The sequence below is a fragment of the Setaria viridis genome, chromosome 9, assembly GCF_005286985.2.
Source record: "Setaria viridis chromosome 9, Setaria_viridis_v4.0, whole genome shotgun sequence".
Classification (NCBI taxonomy): domain Eukaryota; kingdom Viridiplantae; phylum Streptophyta; class Magnoliopsida; order Poales; family Poaceae; genus Setaria; species Setaria viridis.
Genome location: NC_048271.2, coordinates 56,244,554 through 56,266,475, shown reverse-complemented (window position 1 = coordinate 56,266,475; position 21,922 = coordinate 56,244,554). Strand labels below are relative to the sequence as shown.

At 40.6% G+C, this 21,922-nt stretch overlaps 2 protein-coding genes across 3 annotated transcripts in view; one reads left to right on the top strand and one right to left on the bottom strand.

Moving 5' to 3' along the window:
* LOC117837544 (uncharacterized) overlaps window positions 1–21,922 on the bottom strand; it is a 32,715-nt gene that overhangs the window by 6,270 nt on the left and 4,523 nt on the right. Inside the window, exons 14-15 of one of the 2 annotated variants that reach the window (XR_004636370.2) lie at window positions 21,404–21,572; window positions 20,796–20,906 (exon numbers count right to left, since the gene is read on the bottom strand). Coding sequence is in view for 1 of the 2 variants with exons in the window: in XM_034717215.2 (XP_034573106.1) it covers window positions 21,519–21,572 (54 nt within the window). In the remaining variant the exon portion in view is untranslated. Of the gene's footprint in view, window positions 1–20,795; window positions 20,907–21,296; window positions 21,573–21,922 lie in introns of those variants that run through there. The other variant, XM_034717215.2, reaches the window with a different exon arrangement.
* LOC117837543 (uncharacterized) lies at window positions 609–21,227 on the top strand. Its single transcript, XM_034717213.2, has 51 exons — window positions 609–804; window positions 1,197–1,497; window positions 1,583–1,811; window positions 1,909–2,248; window positions 2,333–2,446; window positions 2,517–2,645; window positions 2,722–2,898; window positions 2,983–3,171; window positions 3,355–3,492; window positions 3,612–3,734; window positions 3,822–4,066; window positions 4,571–4,674; window positions 5,501–5,595; window positions 5,678–5,914; window positions 6,108–6,305; window positions 6,441–6,540; window positions 6,635–6,732; window positions 6,820–6,965; window positions 7,054–7,162; window positions 7,241–7,387; window positions 9,971–10,018; window positions 10,127–10,255; window positions 10,345–10,584; window positions 10,663–10,806; window positions 10,892–10,977; window positions 11,060–11,165; window positions 11,239–11,334; window positions 11,459–11,611; window positions 11,975–12,151; window positions 12,248–12,483; window positions 12,564–12,693; window positions 12,766–12,879; window positions 13,384–13,428; window positions 13,614–13,691; window positions 13,801–13,917; window positions 14,089–14,215; window positions 15,012–15,112; window positions 15,191–15,319; window positions 15,423–15,491; window positions 16,380–16,526; window positions 16,601–16,738; window positions 17,268–17,315; window positions 17,403–17,540; window positions 17,608–17,669; window positions 18,811–18,964; window positions 19,056–19,247; window positions 19,338–19,442; window positions 19,547–19,678; window positions 20,124–20,372; window positions 20,619–20,720; window positions 20,810–21,227. The coding sequence occupies exons 1-51, from the start codon at window positions 610–612 to the stop codon at window positions 20,945–20,947; spliced, it is 7,344 nt and encodes a 2,447-aa protein (XP_034573104.1). The 5' UTR covers window position 609; the 3' UTR covers window positions 20,948–21,227.

Below are 21,922 nucleotides of genomic sequence, written 5' to 3'. Positions count from 1 at the left end.
ACTTGAAGCTCATGAAAAGGATTATAGAGCCTTCTATAAATAGATTTATCTCTAGGAAAATAAGAATAAATTAGAGAAAAATCTGAAAATTTCTCAGAGGAATTTAATTATCGTCTGAATGCATTTTTGAAACTTTTGCACTCATGAAACACCAGAATGCAACACACATAGAAATATTATATTTAATTAAAAAAACAAACAATTGTTTTTCATATACTAGATTTCCTATCAAGAAAAATAAATGTCAGAGAATTTTTAAAATTATGGGAGAATTATTGTTTAATTGTGTTTTCCAATCACATCCTGAAATCCAAAAATTTTAAGGTGTAACAATAACTTTCACTATTCCAACATGTGAAAAATCGTTATTTACCTTTTCAATGGATAAATTGTATATTTTTGTCTTTCAAAATAGAAAATCGATCCACGGTTATTTAGCTGCACTATGTTTTCATAGTTCTATAGTTTAAAGGAGTTTTTTTCCTACAATTATTGTATAGATAAAAATTATATTAAAAAAATGTTGAAGTAAAAGAAGAAAAATTATTTTTTTCACGTATATATAAAGTATATATATGACGGTGGAGTTAGAACTGGGTCCGCCGCCACATGGGCAAAGGCAGATCCTTCCCGTCTGTACAGCACTCCCCCGAGGGCCAAGGCCCCAAACCCCTCTCGTCCCCTCGCCCCTTGGCCGCCGGCGAGATGATCCCCCTAACTCCCGATGTCGCCGCGGAGCTCCGCCTCCTGCTGGGTGACGCCACCGACTCCAACTTCGACTCCATTCGGCGCGAGCTCTGCCAGGTACGCGTCCCCTCTCCTCTATTTGTCGCTTCCCAGTCTGGATCCGCGGGGTTCAGTTCCTTCCAGCCAATGCTGCCTCGCACGTCTCCTTGCGGATTGCGAGCAATTCCGTCTCTGCGCTAGGTTAGGCTAGGGTTGCGTTTAGCGTTAAGATTGTCGAATCCTGGGACTTGTTAGAGTGCAGGCCACAAGTTTACTGCAAACAAGTGGTTTTTGGTGTCATTCTGTAACTCTCTCTGAACGTTCGTTAGCTGTGGTAACGTGACTTCAAGAATCTAATTTATTTTACTGCCTTTCTGTAAAATACATCTGTTTGCTTACTTGCTGACTACGATATGTTTCTTTTTTGCCCTCAGCATGTCTTAGTTCTAACTTACTTTCCCACCTTTCAGTTGGTTGACTGCGGCCTGGATGGATGCATCTTGGTGCTCCAAGTCTGTTTGAATCAAAGGTTGCTGACTGCTGGGGAGGTCAAGAACCTCCAGTCGCAACAGAATCTTTTATCTGATGTTTTCAGATATTGTTTGGATAAAACATACTTCAGCACCTGTTTTTGCGAGGCGCTCAAGACGACAGCACTTCCTGATGGTTTTCTTGAAACCTTGTCAAATCTGCTGGAACTCTCAGCTGCTGAGAAAGTTGGTTTCGGACTTGCGCTGTTGGATTCTGAGTATTCAGAGATAAAGCTGAAAGGTATGCATTTCCGTGCTTGCCTGGTGATGTCATATCTTCTTCTCTTATTTTTCAGATGGTCATTGACATTGCCTCTCTTTTCCAGGGCAACGGTTTTCAAGGGCTCAAATTGAAGAGCTGTGCTCAAACCCTAACCAATCTGTATCAAATGACCAAATCCATGAAATTGCTGTGTTTCTGCATCAGTCTGATGGCCTGTCGAAGCATATGGATACTTTTAATAACTTTATATCTTTACTAAAAGTCACGGAAAGGCCATTTTTTGCACCTGTCGCAAATAGGGAACGTGATAGTGAATCAACAAATCCTTCAAGGTATTCAGTTTTCCACTATTAAAACAATCTGAATATTTTCACTTCCTCATTCCCATGTGTTCACAAATGATCCCCCCTTCTTTCCTGTGCCATGTAGACATTTGGAGATGTACTTTGGTAGCACAGATGTTGATTTTGAGTTGCTTCTCTCTGAAATTGGGAAAGAAATAGGCATGGCTGACATTGTAACCGAGTTGGGTTATGGATGTACTGTTGACAGTACTCACTGTAAGGAAATACTTTCTGTTTTTGAGCCTCTTGATGATCTTGCAATATCTAAGTTGCTTGGAGCTGTTGTTGGCACTCATAAGGTTCTTGGAGAGGCCCATAACACATATGCAACATTTGTATCTGCTATTCATAACAGCCACACGAACGACTCACCTCAGCTTACTAAATGGAACACAGATGTTCTTGTGGATTCAATCAATGAACTCGTGAGCTATTGACCTCTTGCTTTTCCATTGTTTTTTCCAAAGTTCGCTCAGCACCCTCACACTATAGCTGTCTTTCCCATGCAGGCCCCAAGTACAAACTGGGTGCGTGTAATGGAATATCTTGATCATGATGGCTTCAATATACCTGATGAAGCAGCCTTTTATCTATTGATGTCTATATATGCGCGTGCCTGCAAGGTATGCATATAAACATTTCTATTTTGGAAAATCAACTATTTGACTGATAAATTGATTGGATTTTGTACAGGATCCCTTTCCGCTTCATGCTGTTTGTGGGTCATTGTGGAAGAATGCAGCAGGCCAGATATCTCTTTTAAAGCATGCGGTTTCTGCTCCAACTGATACATTTACATTTGCACATTCTTCCAGGCAACTGGTACTATTGACAACATCTGCCCTCACTCTTGATAAACTCTACGCATTTCACACCTAACAGTTGTAATTTACTGCAGGCATTTCCAGACTTGGCAGGTCCTAGTCAAGGTAATCATGCATGGTTCTGCCTTGACCTTCTAGAGGTTTTATGCCAACTTGCTGAAGTTGGATATACTGTGTCTGTACGATCAATGCTTGAGTATCCACTTGAGCATTGCCCAGACCTCCTACTTGTTGGTGTTAGCAACATCAATGTATGGATTTCTAATCCTGCCTAACGAAGTGACTCTAATTTCATTTTATTTTACTAGTGTTAAGTTCCCCTTGTTGCTTTGCAGACCGTGTATAATCTCCTCCAGTATGAAGTACTATCCTGTGTATTTCCTTCTCTACTGAAGGACACAACAAAGGGCAGTGTGGTGAATTATCTTTGGCATACAAACCCATACCTCACACTTCGAGGGTTTGTAGCTCATTGTGATCCAGATTATTTGCTAAGAATTGTTGATGTGTGCCATGACTTGAAGGTTTGTAATAAATCTTTATTTTTCTAAAACTGTATTGTATCAAAATTATCCACATGCTTCCAGTAACATCTTTTCAATGTTTGTTATTGGCACCATGCCAAACTATGATTTCAATGCTGTAGCATTCCAATGTTTGCCAAATTAAACTTTTTTTTCATTCAACTCTTGTTCCACTGGAAACAGATTCTATCTGCTGTCCTTGATTCTACTCCATTTGCATTTTCCATTAAATTGGCTGCTGCTGCCTCGAGGAAAGACTACAGCTATCTTGAGAAATGGCTGACAGAAAAGTTATCTGTATACAGGAAAGGTTTTCTTGAGGTAATATGCATATCTATTCTCCTACATCCATTGCGGGGTTGAATTCTCATAGCATAGTGCCCATTTATTTTCAATGCTCAATAGTGCCTACTTGGCTACTTAACACTTTCTACTTTCAGGAATGTGTTAATTTTCTGAAAGGAATTATGAGCAACACAGATTATATCTTAGTGGCTACGACACAACAACCTCGAGCTATTGTTACAAACTTATATTGGGAGTCTTGTCCTGTCTTCATAAAGGTTTGAATGGTTATTTTGTTTTATTGTCATTCTGTTTGCCTTTTTTTTTTGTTTGTCAATATGGACACATGTGATGCACATTTTCAGGTTCTCCAGTCTCACTCTGGGCATCTCTTATCCGCCGAACTATTGGATGAACTAAGGAAACTTTATGCTCTATACGAATCGAGGAATCCTGGTTCTGTTGTAAGAGAGCTCGCTAATTCACAGGGAGGATCAGATGACATTGAAGTAGAGGCTAATACGTACTTTCACCAGATGTTCTCTGGACAGATAAGCACTGATTCTATGATACAAATGCTTGTTCGCTTCAAAGAATCTTCAGATAAGAGGTGCATATGAGCTAACACTGGAATATAATTTGGACTGGGTTTTTGTTGCTTTTCTGACTCACCGTGTGGTTCATGCAATTACTTCACAATGCTGCAAAGACTTGTTGATTGAAATTGGTTTGGATCAACTTATATACTGAAGAAGATATATACTCAACAATTTAGTTGAACTGAGTGCTAAAATTACAGTCATGGCCTCCTTGAAACTTTGTTTTTCGTTTTTTTGTACTATGCTCCATTAATCTATTTAAGGCATGGTCTATAGACATTATTCATTTCAAATTGGGGTAGTACTGTTGGAGGATCCCATTGTTTTCAACGTAAACTTAAGATGGCATAACTAATTTGAATGCCTATTTTCCCCCTCCAAAGTTGCTGCCTAATTAGTACTAACTGTTCATTTTTTTCAATAATCTTTGTAAAGCTGAGTCTTCCTGTAGAATTTTTCTCACATTGGTGTGTGTCTAGCTGTTCATTGTATTATCTGAATGCCATTAATGACAGGGAGGTATCAATTTTCAATTGTATGATCTCGAATCTTTTTGAAGAATATAAATTTTTTCCCAAGTATCCTGATAAGCAGCTTAAGATAGCAGCTGTTCTGTTTGGTAAGCGCATCTTTACTTTGCTTGGCCTTCATAAACCCTTTATTGCATATAATTGTGCCCTGATGTTACTTTTTTCATGCAACACTATTTCCAGTTCGTTGACAGGTTAACTTGTGTTCTAAATTTAGGCTCTTACGGAATAAAGCTCTTGTTTTATGATCCAGTGTGATAGTTATTCTACTTCACGATTAGTATCACTCACTTCAGGAAATTCCAACTGAAATGAGATTTCTTTTTTTGCTATGTTTTCCATGATTGATGGAAAATTTGTAGATTGTATGTCTATAATGTCTTTCTTTGTCTTATATCTTCAGTTGCCCGTATAATATTCCACGGTTCCATAGAATGTTCATTTGCACTCTCATGAAAAATGAAGTTAGTCTTATGGTAGTCTATGTCTAAAAAGTGTGCCAAGTGATAAGTTTGAAACTAAAGCATGACCGGTAGTTTTTTCTCTTGCAAGTAGTTTAGGGGTAGGCAAGATAATTCTAGAGTCTTACTTGACCAATCTTTTACTGCCTTGAAAAGTAAAATCCTCCATTTTGTTGGTGGTTGGTGTACCTATTCGTGAGGCTAGAACCTATGTATGTTGGCTTTGTATGAGGTCTGGTTTTTGCTTGTTCGTTGGGAGTTTTATAATGTAGCCCACGTACTCGCCAGTTGTGGTGCTGAGTCTGAAGATTGACCATCACCTGTGGGTTGATTGCGATTTTGTACCTGGTCAGTCGACCAGTGATTTGGCTGTGCTATTTGGCTAATGTAATGGAATGTTGTTTCTCTAAAAAAACTGTCCATTTCTCTAATGCAATTCTATTTCTGAAAATAGGATCTCTTATCAAACATCAACTTGTGGCTCACGTTGCACTTGGAATTGCTCTGCGTGGTGTCCTTGATGCCTTGCGCAAATCTGTTGATTCAAAGGTTTTCTAGGACCTCTCATATTCTTTTACATCTCCGTTCACTGATCCTTAAAACACGGTGTTGATGATGTTATTGTTTGCAGATGTTTATGTTTGGTACAGCAGCACTGGAGCAGTTTATGGACCGCGTCATAGAGTGGCCACAATACTGTAATCATATATTGCAGATTTCGCATCTTCGTGGAACACATTCTGAAATGGTTTCTGCTATTGAGAGAGCCCTTGCCAAAATTTCGTCAAGTCAAAACGAGCCAAATGTCAGCAATCTGCTTTCTGCAGAGCAGCATGTTTCTGGTTCATCATCCACTGAAGGCATAGAGGTAACTTTATCACAAAGGTTTTAGAAAAGGGAACTACATCTTGGTGGTTACCTTTGAATTTGAACTGAAGGGCTCTTGCAATAGGTTTCCATTTTGCTAGCAATTTACGATGTTGGTAGTTTGTCACATGCTGACTGATCAATGTTGTCAACTGTCATCTTTTTTTTTCCTAAATGACATTGAATTTATTTAGGTGCCTGAATCATCATGGCTGATGGGTACAACCCCAGCTCAACTAGGAAGGCCTATTCCTTCATTTCCTTTGCAACATAGGCAGCATGGTCTTCTTGGGGAGAGGTCTAAGGTTTCTATGAGTTCGCAGAACAAGAGCATTTTATCCACTCAACCTTCCCTCCCTTCATCATCTGCTGATTCAGCTATTAACCCAAAGGTATCAGGAAATTTTCATGTGCATGCCTCCTAGTTTATGACAGCAAGACAAGGCACTTAGATGCAGTGCCTGTTTCCCTTCCTTTCAGTAATATTTGTATTTGAGACTTATTCTTTCACGTTCCTTCCCACGTAGGCAACTGTTCCACCCTCTTTACTAGCTTCACCTCATCAGTCTACCAGTGTGTCAACGAGTGTGCATACTACTGGATTCCTGCGTTCTCGAAGTACCTCAGGTGCCTTGCTACCTTAATGCATTCATGGTTACATCAGTTACTTAAGCTTTGTACCTCTAATTTACATCTACATGGTTATGCCTGCCTTTTTTAGGATTGCCTAGGCAACCTTCATACACTAGTGGATTTGGAGCTGCTTTAAATATTGAGACACTTGTTGCAGCAGCGGAACAAAGAGAGACACCAATTGAGGTTGGTTTTCTTATTTTATTTTCTGTTAGTGGGAGTGGGGTAATACATAACCTGTGCTGCGCTAATTGACTTTTCCTCTTAACCTAGACACCTCCATCTGAAGTTCAGGATAAGATTCTTTTTATGATCAACAATATATCTACCTCAAACATGGAAGCTAAGGCAAAGGAGTTTAATGAGGTCCTACAGGAACAGTATTATCCTTGGTTTGCACAATACATGGTCATGAAAAGGTATCATACTAATAGTCTCCCTTCCCTATTTCTTCCCAATATTTATTGTATAGATTTGACAATGCTGAGCCATACAACATCTTGGCAGGGCAAGCATTGAACCAAATTTTCATGACCTGTATTTGAAGTTCTTTGATAAAGTAAACTCCAAATCCTTGAATAAGGAAATACTGAAAGCTACATATGAGAACTGCAAGGTTTGTGTTCACTCCAACTTGTCTACCCTGTTCTTTGAGGTAACAATTTTGTTTAAACTTGACACTTTTTTGCTGCAGGTCTTGTTAAGATCAGACCTTATCAAATCTAGTTCTGAGGAGCGTTCCTTGCTAAAAAACTTAGGCAGCTGGTTGGGAAAGTTCACCATTGGTAGGAACCAGGCACTAAGGGCTAAGGAGATTGACCCAAAATCTCTTATTGTGGAGGTACTGCTTCTGTATTAGACTCCTGAGTATTTTATATTTGGGAAAATTGTGCATTTGCCACTGCTCTTGTTGGCCCAAAATGATCTTTTCCATTAACCACAGCCACAAAGGTAGCTTGGGGTACATATTTATAGCCAACCTTGGGTAGGTGGCTTACAAGCTAAGCAAAGCATCTAAAGAGCATCTAAGCATCTAAAGAGCATCTAAAGCAGTAATTGGTGATAAGGTGCACGTAGGCACGAACCACCCACAGATACAAGTGCTCACAGGCACTAAATGCACACAGGCACTACTAATACATTATTCTATCACCATCAGGACTTAACTCTAACAGCTCTAAGCACTGAATTGGAATTTGCCATTATAAAAATGTGAATTGCAAATATACTACTGAATTGCATCTTTGTTCCTTTCGTTTGCCGCTACATCCTTCTCCCACAAAAAAATCGTTAGATTAAAGCACCAAAATAAATTGAGGAAATGAAAAACGGAAATTGGAAGGACACCATAAGACAATACTGGTCATGCCTATATATTGTTCTCTCATCAGGCCTTCATCGATGGAATCGCACAGAACACATCTCCCTCGAACTCATTTTCAGGCATGATCCCAGATTCTCAAGTCCTGCATCCCCCATCCCAAATTCAGGGGAAATCATTTCAAACCGGTTAGGGTGCGTTTGGTTGCGAGGACGAAGTGGGACGGGACGGGACGATCCCACTTCGTCCCGCGTTTGGTTGGAGGACAGGTGGGACGGGGACATTCCTACGAGGGAATATACCCTCCAGATGCGGGATGCCCCCGTCCCACCAAAACGAGCGGACGGGGGCATCCCACTTCGCCCCCGTCACGCGCCGTCTGTCCACGCGGGCGGGCGCGGGCGGGCGCGGGCGAGCGCCGGCGGCCGCGGGCGGCGGCCGGCGGGCGAGCGGGCGGCGGCCGGCGGGCGAGCGGGCGCGGGCGGGCGCGGGCGGCGGCCGGCGGGCGAGCGGGCGCGGGCGGCGGCCGGCGAGCGGGCACGGGCGGCGGCTGGCGAGCGGGCACGAGCGGCGGCCGGCGAGCGGGCGCGGGCGGCGGCCGGCGGGCGAGCGGGCGCGGCCGGCGGGCGAGCGGGCGCGGCTGGCGGGCGCGGGCGGCGGCCGGCGGGCGCGGGCGGGCGCCGGCGAGCGGGCACGGGCGGGCGGCCGGCGGGCGCAAGCTCCACCGCGGCCGGCCGGTGGAGGAAGAAAATACCTGTTAGTATGACAGGTGGGTCCCACGAACGGTGTTAACAGGACGGTGCTCGTCCCGTCTATAGCGATCTCTCCAACCAAACAAAAAATGGGATCATCCCATCCCATTCAACCAAACAAGAAATGGGATCATCCCATCCCGAAAAACTGGAACGGGACCGTCCCGTTCTACATTGTCTCCCAACCAAACGCACCCTTACAGTTGGGGTAGGTGACAGCTGCAGCACTCCATTATAGCTGGGAGGTGCTGCAGCAAATCGGAATGTGGGGCGTGATGGCCGATGTCGGTGGCCGCTCAGGCGTGACTGATGGTGGCAGCGGCAGTGGCTGGGGAGCATCGGGCAGTTGCTCAAGCGTGACGAGAGTGGGTGAATCAGCTCGGCTGCGAGTGGACGGTTGGTATTTGCCTAGATGCAGGAGAAGCATCAGGGGAACAGCCAGTGAGTCCAGAAGTGGCAGATAAGCTGCCATGGCCTGTTCTCTGTGTTGGGATCCATCTGAACATGGATCGTATTCTTTTATTTGCATACCAACTTTGGCTTGCCCCCAGTGTCATGAGTCATGATAAACCGAGCCACGGCAGTGATGAGCACGATGAGGGTGGCACACTTGCTGGCGGGCTGAGCAGAGGCTTGTCCAGCTTGAGCCCATGAGCAGGCGGGCATTGGACGTGAAGGAGCGACATGGGCAGAAGCTGGTGCAGGACGTCCACTGGTGTAGTTGAAGGGTGACAGGACTATGGGACGAAGAGTGGAGGGGAAGAGGGTTGGGGGTGATAGAGTGAGGTATTCGTGTCCAGTAAACAATGTTAGATAGGTCTGCTAGTCTAATAGCAAGTTTGATGGTTCAAACTTCAAAGCCTATTCTAGTGGCAAATATGCAGTTAGACTTTTTTTAGTGGCAAATTCACAACGTTTCGAACTGGTGGAAAATATGTCAGTATGCCTCTTTTGCCCAAATTAGGGTTGAGGGGTGATCGAGTGGGGTATGTGTCCAGTAGATGCTGTTAGCTATGTATGTTTTTCCAATGGCAAGTTTGATGGGTCAAAGCCTATTCTAGTGGCAAATCTGCGGTTAAATGTTTTTTAGTGGCAAATTCACATCGTATGAACTGGTGGCAAATATGTGATTGGCCCTTAACATTTCTGTGTGTTTAGCATGCCTTTTCCACCCAAATTAAAACCCCATGGTTTAATTTTTTTTATTGGTTCAATTTCCCTTCGGCAGTCTAATGCCACCATTTTATTTAGCTGGTATTTCTAATCCTCTTGTATTTATGTGCTTCTTGAAAGCTCACTTCAGTATATTTGTATTTGTCTGATTATAAACTTTTGAAATTTTGTTCTTCAGGCTTACGAGAAAGGATTGATGATTGCAGTCATACCATTCACTTCAAAGGTGTCCATTCACACTTTTTTTAAGTTTCTATAAGACTTATAATCTGAATTAAACTGACCCAAAGAAATTCCAGTTGTTAGCACATCGTGACCATTACTTGCTCTGCAGATTCTTGAACCTTGCCAGTCAAGTATCGCATATCGTCCTCCAAATCCCTGGACCATGGGAATTTTAAGTCTACTTGCAGAGATTTATAATCTACCAAACCTCAAAATGAATCTGAAATTTGATATTGAGGTTTGCATTCCCTTCTTAAAATTTTTTGTAACAGTCCCGTGTCTGCTCTTGTTACCTTTGCTAACTGTCATTCTTTTTGGAGATTGTAGGTTCTCTTTAAGAACCTTACTGTGGACATAAAAGATGTTAAACCAACTTCCCTGCTTAAAGATCGAGTGCGCGAAGTTGAGGGAAATCCGGATTTTTCAAATAAAGATGTTGCTGCAACTCAAACCCCTGTGGTTTCAGAAGTCTCTTCGGGGACCATCTCTTCACTAACTCATGTGGAACTGCAGCCTGAGATCAATATCACATCCCGTGCTATAAGTCTTCCAAATGTGCTGAATCAGGTTGGGTTTGAACTCCTTTATCAATATGATGGAGGTACACTCTTCTGCTATTATATTTGGAATATCTTTTGTTCGCAGTATGCTGCCCCTGTACGTGTGCCTCCAACCAGCACAGTGGAAGATGAAAACGTTGCTCTGATGATGCCTGAGCAACCTTCACTGGCCCAGGTTTCGCCAGCACAAACACAATCACCATCACCATCTCTGTTCTCTGTTAATCAGGTTTGCCTTAACATTTTAACTGCTGTTGTCTATCGAGACAATTAACTCATGCTATATCATTGTTTTTTTTAATTTGGTTATGTAGCTTATGGCGGTGATTCCACGTGATGAGATACACTTCAAAATAAATCCAAAGCTTGGCTCGCTTGGTCCACAATTGCAGTATAGCAAGTATGATTCTCAGTTGCTGAAAGGAATTTGTCATATGTCATTTGAACTTCTTTTGTTGATAGCTGATAAATTTCTTATGTAGAATTATGGATTTAGCTTTGGATAAGGCTAACAGGGAGATAATACAGCCTGTGATTCAAAGAAGTGTGACAATAGCAAGCCGAACTACAAAAGAACTTATTGTGAAGGTTACTTTCTGGCCTGCTTTGGTTTAAGGTGTTGTTAGTACTGTGATATCGTTGACACATATATTTCCTGAAGGATTATGCACTGGAGTCTGATAACAATACGATAACTCGTTCTGCGCATTTGATGGTCGGGACTTTAGCTGGAAGGCTGGCACATGTTACTTGCAAGGTACTTTTGCCTAAGGCCTTTAAGACTATGTTGCTACAATGTCTGCTTGTTGATTTTATTAGCCCTTAACTTTTGGATCTGTTGAACACAACATATAATTGTGTTTCCTTTTTCTCTGCTGCAGGAACCTCTTCGTGTCGCCCTATATTCCCATCTTCGAAATCTCATTCAGAACCTTATGAGTGGCAGTGAAACTATTGAGCAACTTATTCACATGCTAGTCAACGACAATCTGGATCTCGGCTGTGCCATTATTGAGTCTGTGGCAACACGTCAGGTAGCACCTTGACAATTCTAATTCTGCAGCGCTACACATAGACCTTTAATTTTTACTTTTCCTGCAACAGATTTGAAACTGTAAGGTTCTCAGATGGTTCTTAAAATTCCAACTTAGCTGTCGGTCTTCTGTAATTGCTTTAAGTTAACAATTTAAGTCCTAACATCTAACAATGATTACTCATAAAGATAAATTACAAGTTAACATGTACTCATTATTACCTACCTCTTCTTTCTATCTGATCATCATTGGTCATGGTGATGTGGACCTGTTATTTAGAGAAGTATATGCTTTTGATAATGGATAAGCAGATGATTCCCTTGTTACTTCCCCTGGTCCTCATGACTAACATACTTTTCTCAGGCTGTTGAAGTGATTGATGGAGAAATAGCGCAGTCATTTTCTCAACAAAAGAAACAAAGAGAGGCAACTGGTCCTGCATATTATGATACTTATGCTCAAGGGCTATTTGATCGGATCCCTGAAGCACTACGTCCTAAGCCTGGACATCTATCTGCTACCCAACAGAGAGTGTATGAGGTGTAGCAGCAAACCATAAACTCCTGAATTGAAATTATGCCATGATGTTTCTTTGTTGGACACATGATTATCTTCATCTTACTCTTTTCTTTTCAGGACTTTGTTCACGTGTGGCATGGCCATGGTCAAAATGTTGGTGCTACAAGTTCTGGTCCATCTGGTGCTGCTACTGTGTCAAGCACTCTTGGTGTACCTCGAGCTTACAGTCCAAATTCAATGTCGACAACCTCCAGTAAATTTTCAACTGTTCAAATGGGTTCACTAACATCTTTAACTCAGCCAACAGAACTGGTGTCTGAGGAATCAGTTCCTGGTATTGCACAATTTTCGAGGTACACATGCTTTGGCTGTATCTGTGACCCTTTTTTTCTTTGCTTGTTTTGGATTGATTAATATCTTGTGTCTCCCATAGTGTTGCTCCTGCCCAAGTTGCAGCAAGCCATTCTTCTGTCCTACTTGGTGGAACCTTTGGTGCTGCATCCACATTTTCTCCTTTGGCATCTAATGACCCTCCTGTTGGTGGAACAACAGTCACAACCAATGTAATTTTCCTGTTGACTTCATGTCCATGTTACCATATATTATCTTCTGAGACCTATGTAACCCTCTGCCAGGAAATAAGTGGTATGGTGCCACTTACATCTGCTGCAGACCACCTGGGATCTATTTTACCTGAACCTTTGAATACAGGGGATGCTTTGGAGAAATACCAACAGGTTGCACAAAAGGTACTGATATTATGGTTCGTGCTCGTCAGAGAGATCCTCTTGTGATTATGTTTTTATCAAAATGATTGTGGCAATCACTAATTAGAAATGGACATGCTTTTGGTTTTTCAGTCCTCATAATTTACTCACTGCTTCCAATGGATCATCTTAATAAAGGATGTGCTAGTTTCATGTTGGCATCTCATAATTTCTCTTCCAAAACATTAGGGGAGCAAGATCTGTAACTTTTGGTCTGGTGGTGCCCAAATTTGATTGCATTTGATTGCACGTTTCCCGATTTTGAAGATCATATGTTCTTGTTCTGTTATTTTGTCTTCTACCAAGTAGTTCTTGTCACAAATGCCTTTTTGTGCATCAATTGTTTTTTGTTTCATTTATGTGCTGGTTCAACCCTACTTTGCTATGCCAGCTTTTTTATGCTTTGCCTGTAATCTCCTGTGCATGTTTTGTCTTTTTGCGTGGGTAACCTATTGATAGACTAATATGTGTACTATTTCCCTCCAGTTGGAAGCCTTGATCACCAATAATGGCAAAGATGTGGAAATTGAGGTCAGACAATCCTTCATTTATACTGCTCCCGTACATCAATATTTCTTGTAGGATTCAGTTCCTATTTACTTAGTAAAGTTTGGCATGCAAGTATGCTAGAGCCTGGTCTCTCCTATATGTATTTTCTGCCAATAGGCAACTTTTTCTCCTTATCTAATGATGGCTAATGCAATATTTGTATTCAGTCTGTTATTGCGGCAGTTCCAGATATCTTACTCAGGTGTGTTAGCCGGGATGAGGCTGCATTAGCTGTTGCGCAGAAGGTAATCCATCTGTTTTGATTATTGTATGTATTGCTCAGTTGTCTGTTCTTTGGGACTTGTCTTTTTGACTGTTTTGACAACAAGCTAGTTTTGGTGCCTTTTGTCCCAGGTTTTCAGAAGTTTGTATGATAACGCTTCAAATAGTGCGTATGTCACATGGCTTCTAGCGACCTTAGTTGCGATAAGAGATGTCTGCAAGCTTGTTGTCAAAGAGTTAACAAGCTGGGTATGATTCTGATATTCAGCCTTTGTATTCCATCCGTTTCACCTTCTTTATCTTTCTTTATTTTCTCTGCTGTAGTTACTTTTGTGTATTACACCATTGGCTGATTTGGTTTATGGTTAACATTGAAAACGTTCTTACATTGATGCATTCGAGGTCATTGTCTTTATTCAGGTAATCTATTCCGATGAAGAGAAGAAGTTTAACATTGAAATCATATTTGGCCTTATTCGTTCTGAGTTGCTGAATCTTGGGGAGTACAATGTTCATTTGGCAAAGCTGATTGATGGTGGAAGAAATAGTATGTTAAGATGTGAACTACCCTATTTTCTTTTTATTTACGTTTTATACTTGTGCACATTTATTAAGAAAATCCACACAGGATAGGTACAAAGTTTCATTGCACCTGTTAATGTAACACACACCATTGAACTTGTTTATCTCTTGCGTCCCATTGTGCCAAGTTACGGTTGGATTATATGATCAAGTAAATGGTAGTGACACGTTAACTGAGATTGAGGCATTCAGGAAGATGTAGGTACGCCTCTTCTTGAAATCCCATAGCATAAACTCCTAAACATCAAACAGTAAGACTGAAGGGAGAATAAGATGTTGAATTCACTCTTCAAGCTGCATCTTTGACAATTAAAGTTCTGGTATAACGTTGTCAATGTATTACAAACTAGTTTGTACAAGAAAAACTGGCTTAAAAGTGTAACACCGGACATGAAAATGTATTTCACCATTCTTCCATTTAAACTAACTGGTTTATATGAATCTTACAATATGGGAATCATAAGGTGCAGGTTGCAAATAAATCAATATCTTGTTTGTGTTTTCAAATATGTGTGCCAAAAAAAAGTTACTAGTGAAAAGCATAATTTTCCCTTGGCCTAGCATACTTGCTCACTGGATATAAGTCTTAGTGATGCCTATTTAACCCTCTGAACTAGCGTAATTGTTCTACATTTTGGGCTCATGTAAACCAGATAAAGCCTTTGGACTGGATTAACACTGGGCTTTTCTTTTTGTTTTTTTAATGAGATGACTCTTGTTTTTCACTTAGTTGGATTTAACCTTTTTTTTGTCATCCTCAGAAATTGCAACGGAATTCGCAATGTCACTTGTCCAAACATTGATTACTCAAGATTCTGTTAGCATCTCAGAGCTTTACAATGTTGTTGATGCGCTATCGAAGGTATGCATAATTGACCTGGTCTTTATTTTCTTTTGGTGTTACCCATGGACCAGCTCCGGCAGTAATGTTGGTTTGCAGCTTGCAAGGAGACCAGGTTCACCTGAATCGTTGCAACAATTGATTGAGACTGCAAGGAATAATGTGAACACTACTGCTGGTTTTGTTGTTGGGAAGGATGAAAAGGTCAGACTGTCGAAAGATAAAAAGGTTAATGATCCAATCTCTCAAATATCACTCTTACCCACAGCATGAATATTCCTCAATATCTTCTGTTCTCAAACGAGTGCCGTATTATTCAATTGACTGGTAGGTTCTAACAACCCGAGCAAACAAAGAGGAAAGCACTGCTAATGAAACTACAATGGTTGATCCAAACCAGGTTTGGCTGACATGTTGGAACTACTTATTCAGATCCATACCATGAATCCTACAATTTACAAGAACCTTAGCCTGATTTACATGAATCTATTCTCTTTGTTTTCAACTTGTGCTCTACATTTAGATGCTTAGTTCTGTTTCGGTTTTCCTCTAGTTCAGTTTTGCATATTTTTTGTATGGGATCAGAATTCCAGAGTATTGTACCCATGAGTCTTTTTGTTTGGTTTGATAAGTATAGAAATAACACTTTTGAATGGATCTTGGTCTGTTCCCTTTTCTACTGCTAGCATGTGCCTTATCATGATTGTGCTCACATGTTAAAAAAAAAAAGAACTCAACCGGCAGGGGAAAGATCGCCCCCACGGCACTGCACTAAGAAAGAAATCTCAGCCAAGCCGGACGAGATAGTTCAACAAGGGGGAGATAGTAAGATGTATAGGGCTTTCATTACCTGTATTTTTGTGTGATGCTGGCTCAAGTCATTCTCACAATTGTACCCTGACTTGCTAAATTGTCTGTGTTTTCTTAATTATAACTATAATCTTGTGTGTTTGGTTTGTTATAGATGGTTTCTTTATGGTCTTGGATTTCTCTCCAGTCACAAATACCAATGATTCCAAACTTTGGTTGCATATTACTTTTTATGTGAGTTTAGATATTTGATGAAAAGGATTGCAAGTAGATTTGTCTCAAAATGTAGTTTTATAGAAGTATACTTTTGCTACGTTTTATAAAAAATAGTAACAAAAAAGTACTAGTTGTGTTTTGGAGATTGTGTTGATGTCCAAAACACACTTATTTATGACTGGATGGAGTATATCAATTGCAATAATGAATCTATAGACTGTGTGTGTTAATTAATCTGTTGAATTTTTTTGATGTGCTGTAGGTTGCAATCCTGTTTTCTGAGTGGTGTCAGATGTGTGATCATCTAAGTGCTAGTGATGTGGCATACAGTCGTTTTGTCACACAGTTGCAGCAGGATGGCCTGCTGAATGGAGATGATATATCTGAACGCTTCTTCCGTATTCTCACGGTGATGAATCTACCTTTGTACCAGATTTCATGGTATAGTTTGCCATACTCAGATACTTATTTTGAATAATTCAGGAACTTGCTGTTACACACTCTCTAGTCTCAGAGCAGATCGTTGCCCCGGGTGGATCATCCCAGCAATCACCACAGTTACCCCAAATTTCATACTTCTCCATTGATTCATATGCAAAGCTTGTCGTCATGATGCTCAAGGTATCTAAAAGGATTTTCCATGTGTTACATATAACTTTTGGAGTGCAGATTTCTAGTGTTGAGGTCATTAGGGCCAGGCATCATAATTGCTGAAAAACGTAAAATGTATTTTGGCTGTTGAAGTTTGTTTTCATGAGAGACTGGCATTTAACTGTCTGAGGGTATCAGGACGTGACTAACCATATTGGATCAGACTGCAGAGTTTGGATCCGTGCATTCTGTTATGAAAGTTCTATTTCATTTTTTTTTTGTTCTGCTGTTGATGTTTGTGTACATAGCAGAATGATTGATAATAATGTTAAATCTATCCTATTCTATTTTGCTGCATCATCATGGTACCTGGGGTCACATTGTGAGTTGTTGGTTGAGCTGGGTATCATTTGAACTTTATCTGGTAGGGATCTCTATGTTGTGTAATTAGCAATCGATTTTCTCTAAAAATGTAATGCCATATTGTAAGCTGTAGTTATTGCTTTATGGGGTAGTGGAATTCAAGTGATATAATTGCTTGCTTGTTGATTGTCTTCAGTACTCTCCACTGGAAATATCATCGAATAAAGGCAATATACTTTCCAAGGTTAGTTTCTACATATTGGTTATGGCCTTCGAGTATATATGTATTGGTAGTTCACAAAGTAAGTATCTTTCAACTTGTCTTGTCCAGATTCTATCTGTTACAGTGAGGACCATTCAGAAAGAAGCTGAAGAAAAGAAAGCTTCATTTAATCCTCGGCCATACTTTCGGTTGTTTATAAATTGGCTTTATGACCTTACTACTTCAGATGCCCACCATGAATTTCAGGTATGCATCTTAAACTATGTAGTTTTATGCCTTGATTTTACCATATGTAATATATCATTGGCAACAGGTTTTGTCTGCATTTGCAAACGCATTCCACCTACTACAACCCTTGAGAGTTCCTGCCTGGAGGTCTGTCCATCACCTTTGGTCTACTTATCAATTTTGCCTTTCTACATATCTTCAATTCTTCATTCTGTCATCTATGTGTGATGCTTCAAAAGCATGAGCTGAAGGAAGCAACTCGCGATTACATTGTTATACAATCGGTTGTCATCCATAGCACGTGCTGTATTGAAGCAGTAACGTCCTGGCAGCCAATAAAATATTTGTTGTAGGAACTGAGTTTACGTCATTTGATCTGGATTGTGGACTGGTATCAGATGTGTAACTTGCAAAACTAAATATACTTAATTTTTTACTCCTGTTTGCAGAAGGTCCAACCCTTATATCTTTGCTACTCACACTGCTCTGATGATGAGTGGAAATTGCTTCACCTATGCAACTCAATGTGCATGTGCATTTTGTAAACATCCTTTTGTTATATCAAAGAGGGTTAGGATATAGGTGAGCCTAGCTCAGTTGGTTGAATGTGCGGATGTACGCTCAGACCACTCATGTTCGATTCCTCGTCGAGGCAGATTTAGGTGCCTATTTTCTTCTTAGTAAAGCCACCTAGTTCCTCCTAGGTTGGTCTAAGAAAAAGGGTTAGAATAATCCAGAATTTAGTAAAACCATTACTGCTGAATAGTTGAGCATATGACCCAACATGTGCCTAACAGATGCATCAAGATAGGGACCATCCTAAGTCTGTTATGTCGGTTGTGTAATGTTTTGAGTACACTTTTTATAACCGTGCATTTTGTTGAAAGCTAATAAATACATTGGCTGGTTTAGATGTATGGTTGTACTTGACTTGTTCTTAAATAGTTGTACTCAAAGCATTTTCCTTTCTATATTGTGCAATCTTTGTAATGACAAGGGATGCTTCTGTTTGTTCCCATCTAAGACCAGGGAACCTCTAGCCCTGAACTTTTTTTTTCTTGCACCATGAAGTCAATCTGATTTTTCTTTCCATCTACTTGGTGTTCTCTTTTATCACTAGGTATGATTTGTAATAGGCATACAAGTAGCTGGTTCTTGCTGTTGCTACTGCTTTAATATTGGCTAGAACTATTCCATTGAATAGATGCTGTGTTTGATATTCTATATTTATCTGATTAGCTGTGTTTGATATTCTGTATTTATCTGATTAAAATTATCTTTGCTGTAGCTTTGCTTGGCTTGAGTTGGTGAGTCACAGGAGCTTCATGCCAAAACTGCTGACGTGCAATTTGCAGAAAGGTTGGCCGTTATTCCAGCGTCTACTTGTTGATCTTTTCAAATTCATGGAGCCGTATCTAAGAAATGCTGAAATTCCAGATCCAGTAAGTTCCATATTCTTGTATTCATTACTGCATGTCTGATTTAATCAACAATAATGCTTCAATTCTCATATCATATGTACTTCTTTTTTAGGTGAACATTTTATACAAAGGAACTATGAGAGTTCTGCTTGTACTGCTGCATGACTTTCCTGAATTTCTTTGTGATTATCACTTCAGTTTCTGTGATGTGATTCCTGCAAGTTGCATTCAAATGCGCAATGTCATTCTTAGTGCTTTTCCACGCAACATGAGACTTCCAGATCCTTCTACTCCAAATCTAAAGGTACATGTATCTGTGGATCAATGATTTCTTTGTCTCTTAACTTCAAGTGGGCATAATTTTTGTTGGTTTCTTTTTCCCCGCCTTGTACAGATTGATTTGCTGGCTGAAATTTCCATAGCTCCACGAATCATGTCAGATGTTGATAGTGCCCTCAAATCAAAGCAGTTGAAGACTGAGGTGGATGAGTATCTCAAGGTCAAACAATTTTCCTTGCTATTGTCTTTTGTGTGAATTTTAACCGCTATTCCACATCTCTATTCATGGCTAACATGCATGCTGTTGTTGCATTGATATTACAGAGACCGGAAGGCTCTTCCTTCCTAAGTGACCTGAATAAAAAATTGCTGATGCCTCAGAATGAAGCAGCTGTTGCTGGGATGCACTACAATGTGCCTCTTATCAATTCACTTGTTCTTTATGTTGGCATCCAAGTGAGTTTTTTTTTCCCACTCAGCATTCTCATCAGAAAGAATACACGTTATGCAAAGTGGCATTGATGGGCTGATGGCATTTCCGAAGGATGAAAGTTTGCTGCATGCTTTCCAGCAAGAGATAAATCCAAAAGTGGATTACCTCATCTTGTTTGCTCTTTGTGGCTATAGTTCGCTCAAGTAAAGATCCAAACTTGCACTAGGCTCTGAGTACCTAGTCAAAGCATCTCTCCTGCCAGCTACATATTTGCAATATCTAGCTATGCTTTCGCTAAGGTCCTTGTATCTTACAGCATATAGATGGCAGAACCTGTATTTGTTCTGTTTCTCTGCTGGAAATTGCATTAATGGTGCACTTTATTTTGTTCAGTTTGTTTGTGTCTTGCTCTGCAATTTTTTTTAATATGGTCTGCATCCCTAACCTCGTACTCGGATCAACATATAGGCTGTGCAACAACTGCAACTCAACAAGGCCATTGCATCTGCATCAGTACAGCAGATTAACCATACGCCTCTGATGGACATTTTCCAGATTGAAACAGCTACTGAGATGTTCAAAAATCTTGTAACAAGCTTGGATACAGAGGGCCGCTACCTTCTTTTGAATGCAATCGCTAACCAACTGCGCTACCCAAATAACCATACACACTACTTCTCCTTCATTATTCTGTATCTATTTGCCGAGGCTACCCAGGTATTGCAAGATGTTCCTTGTTATCTTTGACACCTTTTGTTCAATGTTGTGTATTGTGCTCATGAGCTCATGAGGCTACCCAGGTATTGTAAGATGTTCCTTGCTATCTGACACCTTTTGTTCAATGTTGTGTATTGTGCTCATGAGCTCATCAGACACCCGCTATGTGGTGCTTGATTCATTTCTTGTAAGGAGCTGCTGTTTACTTTACATAGCCATTGATGTCTACGCAATGTGATTTTGCAGGAAATTGTCCAGGAGCAAATAACGAGGGTTCTTCTGGAACGTCTAATAGTGAATCGCCCCCATCCTTGGGGGTTACTTGTTACTTTCATCGAATTGATAAAGGTAACTGGCGTGCTTGTTGTGTGTGCTTGATTAAAATATTGAAAACACTGGACTGGAGCACTAAACGTACCGTACCTCTCTTGTGTTAGAATCCGCGTTACAACTTTTGGAACCGACCTTTTACACACTGCGCACCTGAGATGGAGAGACTGTTTGAGTCGGTGTCAAGGTCCTGCGCCGGAAAAGCTGCAGACGAAGGAATCAGTGTTCAGGAATCGGTGTTGTAAACTGGCATGGTACCAAGGCTGAACAGATCATCTTGGTAAATGCATCTTATACTCTTTCCTCAAAAAAGAAGTGAATTATAGTCCTCGTTCTGCCTAGCAGCAACAACATTACTTGCCAGATGCTTTACCCGGTAGACTTTTCTCAGTGGATTGGTAGACTTGTTCATTCGTGTAAATAAGGATGCCGGTGATGTTGGCAAACAAGATTATTTTTGCAGCGGTTACTTCGTGTTTGTCGTATTTAGTAATGAATGTGCTGCAAGTATCAGTATTTAGCTGATATCAAGGGTAGTCGGAAGCACTCGATGGTAAATGTCTTGCTTTCTTTAAGTGTTTCTACCCAGTGCAGTGCAGGGAAAGTGCTTCTCTTTGCATGAATAACAGTCACCAGGATTCAAATTTTATGTTGTCGAATACGGAATACAAATGAGGATTGACTATCAGTACATCACGCACCGCTGCTGCAGCGATTTGTCCTTGGCAGCACAACAGATCAAGTCAGCCAGATTGATTTGAACAAAATGCCTCCATATTTAAGGGGAATCAGGTGCTGCCTCCCATGTGATCAATTTCACCCTTGATTGCAGCTTTCTGAACATGCAGCCAAAAGACCTCGCTCGATACACTGCCAAGGGAAATCAAATGCCAAAAAGAAAAAATACATCATCTTTTGTATAAGCAAATCATAAAATACATCATTTTTCATTTGGCAACTTGACGAGAAAGGAATAATTCTAGATAGAGATTCTAGTCTCACAGATAATTGATGTACTTTGGCTATCCAAAGTCAAACATTCCAAACTTTGATTACAAAGTCTTGTGTTGAGCTTTGATATTTAAAAATGACATGAAGTGGCTTCATAATAGTAGTCAAAGTTGTATTTTGGAGATGTCCAAAATGTCACTTATTTGTGACTGGGAGTGGTACATTGCATTACACAAATATGAAGGAGCTGGACCTTCACCCAGAGACAT